This window comes from Paramisgurnus dabryanus, chromosome 20, assembly GCF_030506205.2.
Source record: "Paramisgurnus dabryanus chromosome 20, PD_genome_1.1, whole genome shotgun sequence".
Classification (NCBI taxonomy): domain Eukaryota; kingdom Metazoa; phylum Chordata; class Actinopteri; order Cypriniformes; family Cobitidae; genus Paramisgurnus; species Paramisgurnus dabryanus.
The window spans coordinates 18,959,148-18,971,347 of record NC_133356.1 but is presented as its reverse complement, the minus strand read 5'-3'; the positions used below and the strand labels follow the sequence as shown (position 1 = coordinate 18,971,347).

Genomic DNA, 12,200 nt, shown 5'->3' with positions numbered 1-12,200 from the left:
TCCTTGAAAGGTCCTTGCTGGTTGCCAGTAACTTACTGCAGAAGATAAAGACTGAAAATGTTTCATGTTCATTTAACTTTGAACAAACTGTTGCCTGTAAATAACATAAATGTAAAATCTACTGTAAATTACTGGCAACCAGCTGCCAGTTATTCTACAGATTTTACAGTGTATGTGTATTTCACTATTGCTAAATGTTTGTATTTATCAGGGGCAGCATGACCCTTTAAGAAAAATAAAAACATGTTTTGTTTAATTGAGATGACAAGTCACCACATGGGGGCGCCTTTGTCCCAAATTTCAAAGTAGCCTAATTTTTGAGTTATTTATTGGAATATGAAATAAATACATGTAAATAAAAAAACACAACATGCAGAATCCCTGATTATCAATAATATCCACAAACCCAAATTCTGTTTAAATATTTACCATTTATTCCAACAGATGTCATTGGTTTTTTTTCTGACAGAATTACAATTTTACACTAAATAAGACTAAGAAATAATAATGCTGTTGTATGTCATCATAAATATGAATTCAGTGTCAAATCTCTGTAAAAACTTGTTAGTGGTAAAGTAAGGTATTGCACATTTGGATTAGTACAGTTGAAGCTGGCACCATTCTCTCACATATGCTTGCCTCCTATATTTAGGGCTGATAATGTTCAGGCACTTTTTATGGCTGCTCCAAGCTTTCCCCTTTAACACATGCGATTGGATTACATTTATATGCGGATCCTTCCTGAATTGTCAAACATGGAGATTCTCATGCTCACAATGTAGCCTACAAATAATGCAAAGAAAGTGATATACTGAGCATTGTCTCAGTGAAAGAAAACATTCAGTCTAGACAAAACTTGAAGAGAAAAAATATGTAAGTAAGGTCATATTTTGTTGTATTAAAATCTATTGCAGTAAATTGTGACCAATTATAAAGTATTATTTTCCAAATTAAACTGCAATGATAAATGTCAACATGTCAAATGATGTGAAAATGTGATAATTATTTAATATAATTTTCTCATTGACACCAAAACTATTTAAAACCGTATCATATTGGTGTAAGATTGACAGTCCAACAATGTTCCCCTGGTTCCTAATGCTTAAGTCTTTATCATGAAAAGAAGCTAATGGATCCTCTTGCAAATGCATGTGAATAATAAAAGAACAAAAAGTCCAAATCTATTACGACCACAAACCTCAGAGCCTATTTGATATAACCATGTACAAACTCCCACTCTCTCTTGCTTTCTCTCTCTTTCTCTCTCTCTATATTTAGCCAATGATGCATCTGCAAGACAGATATTAGTCTCTTGATTTTCCTATCAGCAAAGTGCTGTGCAGACCAAATGCCCCCCACCCCTCGCTCCCCCTTCGTACCCCAGCTCTCCCTCCCCCTACGAAGATTTGTCATCCAAGTCTTGACTCGATTTTGCACTCCCTGGGTTCTTGGTCCAGCCACAGGTCAAAGGTACCCTGGAACTGGTAAACTTTTGATGTAGATTACCCACAAGCCTTTGCCTTTTTTACTGTACTTTTGAGACCACTTCCCTTAAGGAGTCTAGAGACCGGTAAGTCAATTATGGGATGTTTTTTTTATATATAATTGCACATAAATGTTTAACTAACAGCTGCATGCGGGAGAGGAAAACAGGATCAGCATGATACCCACAAAACGGTCTTGCAGGCTTTGACAGTATGTGCAGTGTTTGATAATAATTATAATTTGCATTGATTTGAAGTAAGGAAATTTGATTGCTCGCCGGTTTGCTCCATGTTTTTACTGCCAGAAAGAGGGAATGTGCTGAATACTCTTCACTTGCAACCCCTCCCCGAGCCTTGCTGATGATTTTATATAGAGTGTCCAGCTGGGGGAACTTAAGCCTGGTGGACTATTTGACAGGGTGGGTTAGCGTACCCCCCTGCATCTCAGCACACATCCATCCGCAGTGTCGTTTTTGAGATTGAGTAAGATTTCGGATTTCTCAGGGTAGTTATGTAACCACGTACATGTATTCATGACTGTATGTTTGTGACCAAACCCAAATATCAGATAATAAAACCGACCCCACAACTTGTCACTTAAAGGTCTTGCTTCAAAACTGTGCTTAAAAATAGCTTTACTGTATTGAGTTACAGTCAAGTCAATGAAGTGTTTGCCATAAACAGAGCCTTAATGCAGCAGATACTGTGCAGGAAAGCCATAAGACATTATAAAAATCTATAAAAATCATAATCAAAATGAAACAGCCTAAACTGCAGCTTCGTAATAACTTGATCTCCATGTCCAGGCTGTAAAAAGCTAAAAATTTGGTTAACAAGTTATTAATGTTTAACTTGAATGTTAGCAGTACGACAACATAAACTGTAAGTTATATCTGTCCTGTTGAAATTACAGAATTGTCTTGTTTTGAAACGCCTTATCTCAGCAATTTAGTCTGGATGTTGTGTCTGAAAATGCCACCCCAAACAAACCAAACTCTGGTGTGTATACGTGTCTCCTCAGACATCTGCTTGTCTTGGGAATTTGAGGAACGTGAGGTCATTGATGTCTACACTCGGCAGGTGTCTGTACGCCCCGTGATACCTCAGGGAATATCGAGTCATTTTCACAGTTAGCTTTCACCACAAATTGGATAACAGTTCATCAATCTAATCAATTCCTAATCAATGCTGCTAAAAATGGATAAACAAGGGTTCACATTTTAAGTTACTGCTTACTTATCAATTTTCTACAGTAGCGTATAATAATTGTATTGGTGCATCGGCACAGTGTTGCATTTTGTACATATATTGTACAGTCAGGTTTATGTCTCTAAATCTTGAGGTCATGTAAACATAATAATATAGTTCTTCATTAGTATCTGATCAATTCTTCTCATCATTGTTTTTTAGTCTGGAATCATGCCTCTCTCAGGAACACCAGCTCCACCCAACAAGAGGAAAAAGGTCACCAAGATGATCACTGACCTGTCACACATAAACCAGAACGGTAAGACTGCCACAGCTTTTTCCTTGACATTGAGGATACAGATGAATGTAGTCATACAGTACACAGATTCACACCAGATTGTGATTTTGAGACAAAAAAAACGAATTCTTTAAATATCTCTATGTTTAATGTTTTAATGATTGTGATCCTGGACCACAAAACCAATATTTGTAGTAATAGCCAACAATACATTGTATGGGTCAAAATTACACATTTTTTAAATGCCAAAAATCATTTGGATATTAAATCATATCATGTGTCATAAAGATATTTTGCACGTTTTCTATAGTAACTATCAAAAATGTATTCATCATAAGTCATATTTGTTACTAAGGACTTCATTTGGAAAACTTTAAAGGCAGTGATTTTTTGCACACTCAGTTTCCAGATTTTTAAATAGTTGTATATCGGCCAAATATTGTCCTATCCTTACAAACCAGACATATGGGAAGCTTATTTATTTAGCTTTCAGACATTATAAAGGGTCACAAATATATCTTAGCCAACTATATATCTTATACCAACGCATATGTCATCGGTTTGATTCCAAGATCACCGTTAATAAAATATTAGAGTATAGCATGAATGCACTGGATTGGATTTACTGTATATCATGAACTAAGGATAACCCTGTAGATGAATTTCTAACTTATAACTTACTACTGTGCAAATCTGTTTGTTCTTCTTTTACAAAATTGTTTTGACAAATGATGTTCAACCATTTATATAAAAGAAAATAAAAGATGGACCTGATTTGTTAAACCATAAACAGATCTTTCTCCTTCTAAGCACTGATATAGTAATGTGGTTTACTAACCATCATCATGTAGATCAGTCAATTGAGCATTGCATTAGCTGCACAATAGGTTATGGGTTTGATCCCAGGGAACCCACATACTAATAAAATGTATTCATGGGTTTCAGGCAAGTCACGACTTAGTTGTGCCGCCATCTCTAGGAAATTTGAGTAGCTGCTCTAAACAAAACGTAGTGTTGCCGACCCGACACCCACAATTAAAGGTGGGGTCCATGATCTCTGAAAGCCAATGTTGACATTTGAAATCACCTAAACAAACACGTCCCTACCCCAAAAATATCTGGACCTTTATTTGATAGACCAGCCCCACACATACGCAACCCAGGCAACGTCGTTGGTTAGTAGACACGCCCCTTACTGCTGATTGGCTACAAGTGTGTTTTGGTAGTCGGCCCAACTCCCTTTCCCAAAGCGTTTTTCAAAAATCATGCACCCTGCCTTTAAACACAATATTTAAGATGCATAAGAACTGTGCATATTGTTTATTTATTTAATTGCATTGAATTAATCTTGATAGCATGCTTTATATTTTTCCTTTTGCAACGTAATAATCAGCATGCAATCATACAGTTGCAAGTTTATTTATGTCTATACTTTTTGTTCTAAAATGAATTTTCCATAAATATGTTGTCTGTACTCATTATGCAATATGGGCCAGTTTTATACTGACTGGAAACGTTAACCAAACAGGTTATTTGATTTGTTCGTGTTTATCTAAAAAACATATTTTATAGCTGTATGTATATATATATAATTCTTTTTTTACACCTTTAACAGTTTGGTTCACGTGGTAGAATTGAGTAACCTGAAGTCATGTTTTAATGCCCTGTTTTCCCAGACAGATCATTATCTCGCAGTCTAGGCTGAAGTCAGTATTTACAATAACAACGATTTTGAACAAATGTCATGTCATTAGCAGATTAGTGGCAGATATGCTGCTGAGCACCGGTTTGGGTTTGCTGTGCTTGAATGGGGTTCCAGCAGATCATTTATATTTAGATGAACTAGTTGCATTATTATAACCTGATGATCTGACTGCAAAAATTCCAAAAGGATGTCTAAAAATAAGGGTACTTTGTTTAATCAGTCACGTCAGGACACATTAACACTACATGTAATGAAAGGTAAATTATAGAATACTAACGCGACTGAAGCAACATAACATAATCCAGCCATATAACTTGGTAGGCCTAACTAAATGTAGCCAGCTATATATCCTCTTGACAGCAGCAATTCATTTTTAACGACGCTCAGGGTTTTTGGGAATATTGTGAAACATTATTCCATTTTTTTGTGATTTGCTGCTTGTTGCAATTTGGTCCTACAAATTATGAATCATCAAATCGATAAACAGCCTGAATGCAGTAAGTCGCTTTAAATCAAAGTTGAGCATTCCTGCCACTATTTTATTTTTGATCATTTGTAAATAGCTTAATGGATATGCAGATATTGAAAAGTGCATGCTCATTGTCCACACTGTTTTTAAGGGACTTGACAGTGATTGACAGTTAATCAATTACTCATCATTTCTAGAGTATGATTTAGAGCCTCACGTGTCAGAGTTTGACCTGGGAAGAAAGATCGGGACACCCAAAGATATCATGCTGGAGGAACTGTCACTTTTGAACAACAAAGGATCAAAGATGTTCAAGATGAGGAAGCAGCGTGTGGAGAGGTTTATCTATGAAAATAACCCTGACGTCTTCACTGGTGACACCATGGTAGGGAGCTTAATACAACTTAATACACCGAAACTTCTGTGTAGGTGTTTGCAATTTTACAGTAATTCCTCTACAGTTTATGTAAATGTATTTCTTCTATCCTGATTCCTTATTATGGACCACCATTTTGGAAACTGTAATTTATACTTCCACTATTTTTATACTTTCTTCAATTACTGATTTCTGTTTGAAGGAAAACTTCCAGAGGTTTGTGCCCGGCCTGGGGGGGCAAATGATAAATATTGGTGGCCGCCTGGTTTGTGGACAGATGGTCGGCCATGCTGGTGGGACTGGCCAAGCACCAGTGCCTCCTCCTAAACCAGGGAGCCATGGAGCAAGGGGTGGGCTGCTAGCAGGTGGGCTTGCTGGTGGTGCAGGTGGTGCTGGTGGTGCAGGGGGTGCTGGAGGGGTGGCAGGAGCAGGAGGGATGGATGGTGTTTCAGGAGATGCCTCACTGAGTGAGTAGGAACCCAGATGGAGACCTTTATGCACTAGCCAACTCATCCACACTCGGGATGAAAATGGTGTTAACTAATTCATTAATCTCTACGTGGCAAGCTTATACAGTTATAATGTGGATGATCACTTTCAATAAAGTTATATTTCTCTATAGGCAATGATCATTCTAAAGCTGCTTCAGAAAAGGCTAAGAAAAAAGCTGAGTATTCGAAGACATACATTTCACCATGGGAAAAGGCTATGAAAGGAAACCAAGATCTTCTAGCCACAATGAAGCCTTATATGCCAGCACCATGTACTTATTCGGAGCTGTGCAAATATAAGTGCTTCAACAGGTGCCTCATTGCAGTTCAATTTTTTATTGAGAACCTTACAAACAGGACAGATTGCAAAAAATATAACTTAATGGCTATATTTACTTATATCTACTCTTTTAATATGTTTCTCTTTTCATTATATTTGTCTTGATGTGCCCAGGAGTGCAATGCCCTATGGAGGCTTTGATAAAGCTGCTCAGCTGATGACCTTCCAGATGCCAGACATTGATGTGGCGACCGAGGAGCCTCAACCGGTAGTGGTGTACCAGCATGATATAAATGCACGTCCCTCCTTCAACCGCACACCCATTCCCTGGGCAGGTAGCGGTGAACCAGGCAGCATTCACTTGGAGTTGGATGCAATACCATTTGAGACGGAGACTGATGACCTGTGAACGTGTCATCCTTTAATCAACCCTAAAAAAGGATTTATGCCTGTCCTTTTACTCTCATAACCAGACACGTACAAAAAACACATACAAATAGTTAAAATTTAACAGCCTGAGCATCAATGCTTGTATCTTGTATTTAAAATGTTTTTCCAAAGCAAAATTGAAACCATGTGTGTATAACCATCAGGTTACAAAACTTCTAATGTCAATGGCAAACATGTACACATTTAACTTAATAGAAATCTGCAGCAGAATTTGCATTAGAAAGCTTTTGCAAAGAAATATGTTTGTGTCGGGGAGTAAGTTGAGCTCCGTTGGAGACTTAAGTTTTGATTTGCTTGAATTTTGATTGACTTTTTGATTTGCTTTTTATTTTCTCAGCATGTAGCACTTTTGAGGTGAACAAATGAGCATAATGTGCCTGCTTGGCACACGCTGCCTTATTTTGTCACTTTTAAGTCTAATAGGTTTGACTGCAATCTGCATCCATGTAAATGAAATTATCAGACTTTACTATTCAATACAGAATTATATAAGTATTGAGTAATAACATGGATATTACTTCATACTGTCTGGATTTAGGTTGTGGAACACCTTACACACTGTCATTGTTGTATTAAAATTAATTACATTTACATGTTATTTATGCATAACTGTAAAATAAGACACTGCAAAAATTAATGCAAATACACAATTAGCCAATAAATAAATAAAAACATTGAAACTCATGTGTTCAGCATTATGCTAACTCTTAAATAAATTAAGAATATGGTATTTTTTGTTTTGGCTTTTGTGACTATAATTAGAATTTACAGAAGCAGGTGGGTTACAATATCTTATAAAACTATTTTTATACAACCAACAACAGACAGTTACAGTAGGTGCACAAGTTCATAAAAACATTTTCCTTCAGGTTAAAATACATACAAAAAATTAAAATGAATCCATCTGTACGACAGGGTCTATGTATGGACAAGCAAACAAGTGTACTACAATTTATTTTTCTATACATAGGCCAACTGTGCATTATGAACTTTTATGTATGCCCAGATGTAGCACTTGTAGAGCACACTATAAGTTAAATAGTATAGTATTGTTTGAACGTTGGATAATACGTACTACCTTTAAAGGTATATATTATATAATATATTGTACAGATAACGTATGGCATTGTGATCATAGCCCTAGTAGTCTCACTGTCGCACTCGGCACCTGATATGCCAAATATCGCGAGAGTTGGTTGCCTTGGCTGCAGCACACAGTGACGCTGAGGGATGTTTAAGGTTTAGCGGCAGAAAATAACACATTTTATGCTGAAGACCAGCCAGGGGGAGGATGCATACAAGAAGGTAAATATATCACTTCGTATCGGCTAATATAAACGAGCAGTGTCGGTGCATTTTACAAACAGGAGGCGTTTCGTTCAATGAGTTGTGAAGTTAACGTAGCTACTCCTCTTCACAGGCATGTGCTGGGATCCTGGAGAAATGACGTTAGTAAACAAACAGGGATGCATCACTGCTAGTAAGGATGGGTTTACTCGTTTACGCTGCGCCGTTTTTATTTCACTGCTGCAGGAAACAGCAAGTATTGTATGCGAAGGTTGTGTTGTATTGCAAGCATATTGTAAAGGAGGCTCGACACCTCACATGCTGTAATGTGCTGACGAAGCTTTGCACGCGAATGGCTGTGGCGCATCTACAAGTTCGCCACGTTGTACAATAACCACATGGTTAAGCTTCGATCTGGTCGATACCTAAATACATCATACAGTATATAAATTGGAAAGGAACAAATGCATTGTATTATTTTACATGCTGGCGATGCAGTGCAGGGAGCATGAAAGATATGATGACCAATCAGAAAATGGGGTACTGTTTGCCTTGGAAGTGATTTTGCTGGCGTCTTTCATTGCGTTTTTAATTATACAGGACGCGACCACATGTCACATCTCACCATTTTCAGTGACGTAGCTGTTTTCCATCTTTTCGATACAGTTGATTGTCCTCTAGCCGCCAATGTCATCGTCTGCTGGCGTTTCAGCGAATGCTAAGGTGAGGCAAAAAGACCTAGAGATTTGTATGGCTTCAGGTGAACTGATTTAAAGAGCTATATTAACGTGGTTACTTTCTGTTTATCTCTCTGTCTTTCTCTCTCTTTTTAAGGGTCATTACTTTTTGTTTTAGTGTTTTATTGTCTGCAGTTATATCTGCTAGGAGATCTATGTACAGGGGAAATGACAAGATCATAAAACGTTAATAGCATTCAGGTGACTGAAGTATTCCCAAAGTAGACCTATTATGATTTGCTAGGTTATTGACTTTTCAAGGTAAACAAGGTTTTCCTGGGAAAGGAGTGATCAAAATATATATTCTTCAGTCTTCCGTGTATATTTCCTCGTTACCCCTCCTTTAGATATTTCTCTGTGAAAAGTAAATAAGAGCCCTGGCATGCATGCAAAAGAAGCCTACTAATTGTTATGGTAAAATTTAGAGATGAATAAATTAACATACTGATGGTCACTCCTTGAGGGCCTATGCTCCCATGTATTCATCAGCAGACAGAGCCTTCAGTCAGACTAATTGGTTGGGTGCTGTATAGAATTCCTGTATATATTTCACAACATGCTTTTAAAAGCTTACAAGAGTAATGGACAGGAAAGCCCTTGAGGGTAACTTTTATTAAACTTCTCAAGGTAGAGGAACATTTGAGCTTAGTGGGGGACATTTATGTGCAATTCAAAACTTTGTCTTTATTTGATATTAGCCGAGATCTTTTCTTTGTGGTGGCAGTTTTCTTTCTCAAGATGATTCTCAAAATAGTAACGCAATCATTATTTGTCAAACAGCTGTTATGTATTCTTTTCTTTTTGTTTTTTAAGAAGCTTTGTTTTCTAGTTTTTCCTGTACATTATTGGCTTCTGATTTATTAAAATGCATTTAGAGAGATGAATGAAAAGGAATAAGGAAAGTAAGAGCTATTTCTGTTTTAAAGGGTCTAGTTCTCCCACTGCTCACCCGCACCTGTCTGTTTCTGATTAAATTTTGCTTACTGGAAGTGGCTTATAGTGAGCCAACAGTGAGAAGTTAAGAAGCTTATGTATGATAATTTATCCAAACATTGAATGTTTTATTCTGATTGGTTAAGAAATGTTCCATGGGTATTCATTCTTTTTCGATAAACGCACACCTAACCTGTAAGATGTCTTAAAGGGGACATATCATGAAAATCTGACTTTTTCCATGTTTAAGTGCTATACTTTGGTCCCCAGTGCTTTTATCAACCTAGAAAATTTGAACATGGTCTACCACAGAAAAAATAGGTCATTGAAAATTGGCTCCCCTTGTGATGTCAGATGGGGGTAATACCACCCCTTAATCTGCACTATCCAACCACGGCACTGACATTTAGTGCAGAGATCAGCTCATTTGCATTTTAAAGATACACCCAAAAATGCCACCTCTTCGCTGACACCTACAAAGTGGCAATTTTAACATGTTATGATAAATTATCTATATGGTGTTTTGAGCTTGAACTTCGCATATGAACTCTAGGGACAACACAGATTTGTTTGAGATCTTAAAAAAGTCTGGTGAAATGTCCCCTTTAAAATAACAATGTCTTACCAATTTTTGACTCTGGTCCCCTGTATTTTTCGAAAATTTTAAATAATACTCTGCTTCGCGTCGTGCTGCATTACCACCTTGGGCGTGCATTATTTTCAAATTATTTAATGGCTTATCATCAAATAATTCCTTACCCCTTGGTTTTATAACTAAGCTAGAGTAATTAAATGCATATACAGTATGTACATAGTAGTTATGATAATTCTATTTGCTATGAAAGAACAATTGTAACATAAAAGAGTAAAGAGTAGATTCCTGGCAACAGACAGCAATAGTGTTTTATCATTTGGTGGATACTACTACTACAAACAAAAAAGCTTCCTCTATAAACTTTTTTCCTACCATTAGTGGATATCACTCTTTACAAGCTGCTTCCTAAAATGACTTGTTTAGGTCAGCCACGGTTAGAGCCACAATAAAGACCTGTTGGACATTAGCTGCTTATATTGGACTAATGTCTAAACACAGGAGACTTCCGCAGGCTCTCTCAAATATAATTACCACTTAAGGGAGACCCTCCGCTTAGACTTACTGGTGCCAAGTTTTTAATGTGCTGGATGGTTTATTTAATGGGTTTAATGTGGGGGTGCATGTGTGTGCTTGTGAACTATTTGCTTTTCCCATAGAGAAGTTTCACAGTGGCTTTAACAAATAATTGGATTTGGAGGCACCGAACTAAACATTAATTGAAGCTGACAGAGTATTTGACATACACAGTGTGTTTGAATCATGCAGTGACCTCCTATAGGTCACTGAACTGGTAAGCGAGGTTATGCTGTTTACCTTGTACAATGAAAATATTAAGAGGAAAGCAGACAAAATTTGTTCTAAGACTACAGAAACTGGTTGACCTTGTTAAAGAATAAGCGTCTGTGACTCATTGAATAGGATTTTTTATTTCTTTTTTCACTCCCATTCCCTCTCTCTCTCTGTTTTATCTGCCCACCCTCTTTGTATCCCCCTCCCATCTGTTTCTACTTAAATATCTGTGTATTATTGAAAAAGCTTGAGGAACAGACATTCCTTGAAAACCATGAAATTTCTAGCCATGAAGACATAAAGTTGCAGGCTGCCATACACCCTGAGTACATAAGCTACCCAACCTATTTCCAAAAATGAGAGGTGGTCTTCCAAAGACTTGAAGCTAAAAAAATGACTGCACTTGCTGAGTCTGCTGATAACAAAAGAACAGAATAAGCTAAATAATTGTGACCCAGACAGTGGGCTTTAAATGAAAAACATGCATTCTTATCTCTGCCATTATAATTTCATGGTTGAGCTCACAGTGTTGTTTATAGATAAAGAAGAGAGGCGCTTCAGCGGCCAAGTTCAAGCTCAGAAACACGCTAAAAGAAATTTTGAGAAACGCACCCATTTGGAGCATAAGACTATTTTTAACCCTCCCTCAATATTCCCATGGGAGAACAACACATTTATGAATGGTGACTTGCATACGGCCATCGATACTACGTGTGCTACCGGCCACCCGAGGAGACACAGAAAGCATATTGACAGATGGAGTAAAGCAATACTAGTTTAACCTTTACGGCCTCTTCCGACTCCCATGGCTGCTATTTGGGCTGCTAGTGACAATGTAAACAGAGGATAATTATAGATAGGTTTGATTTCTATTTGTATGCCAAAAATTATGGCTATTCCATCTAACCACAAATACTTTAAAACCTATATATTTAAAAATAATCAATTCAAGGTAAACTTCAATTTTTTCTGAAAATAGGCTCATCTTCCCTTGAGTTAAACATTTAATTCTTACTGTTTTGGAATCCCTTTAGCCGATCTCCGGTTCTGGCGCAACCACTTTTCGCATAGCTTAGCACAATGCATTGAATCTGATTAGACCGTTGGCATCGCACTCA

General features: G+C 37.2%; 2 protein-coding genes across 11 annotated transcripts in view; both read left to right on the top strand.

Moving 5' to 3' along the window:
* The first annotated feature begins 1,401 nt into the window (after positions 1-1,401).
* On the top strand, positions 1,402-7,425 carry myoz1a (myozenin 1a). Its single transcript, XM_065296886.1, has 6 exons — positions 1,402-1,570; positions 2,895-2,991; positions 5,342-5,529; positions 5,723-5,987; positions 6,143-6,323; positions 6,466-7,425. The coding sequence occupies exons 2-6, from the start codon at positions 2,904-2,906 to the stop codon at positions 6,698-6,700; spliced, it is 957 nt and encodes a 318-aa protein (XP_065152958.1). The 5' UTR covers positions 1,402-1,570; positions 2,895-2,903; the 3' UTR covers positions 6,701-7,425.
* Positions 7,426-7,852: 427 nt separating this feature from the next.
* usp54a (ubiquitin specific peptidase 54a) overlaps positions 7,853-12,200 on the top strand; it is a 45,780-nt gene continuing 41,432 nt past the window's right edge. For 5 of the 10 annotated variants that reach the window (XM_065296880.2, XM_073812806.1, XM_065296876.1 and 2 more), the window contains exon 1: positions 8,231-8,751. The gene's annotated coding sequence lies outside the window, so the exon portion shown is untranslated. The other 5 variants (XM_065296879.2, XM_073812805.1, XM_073812804.1 and 2 more) reach the window with 4 other exon arrangements.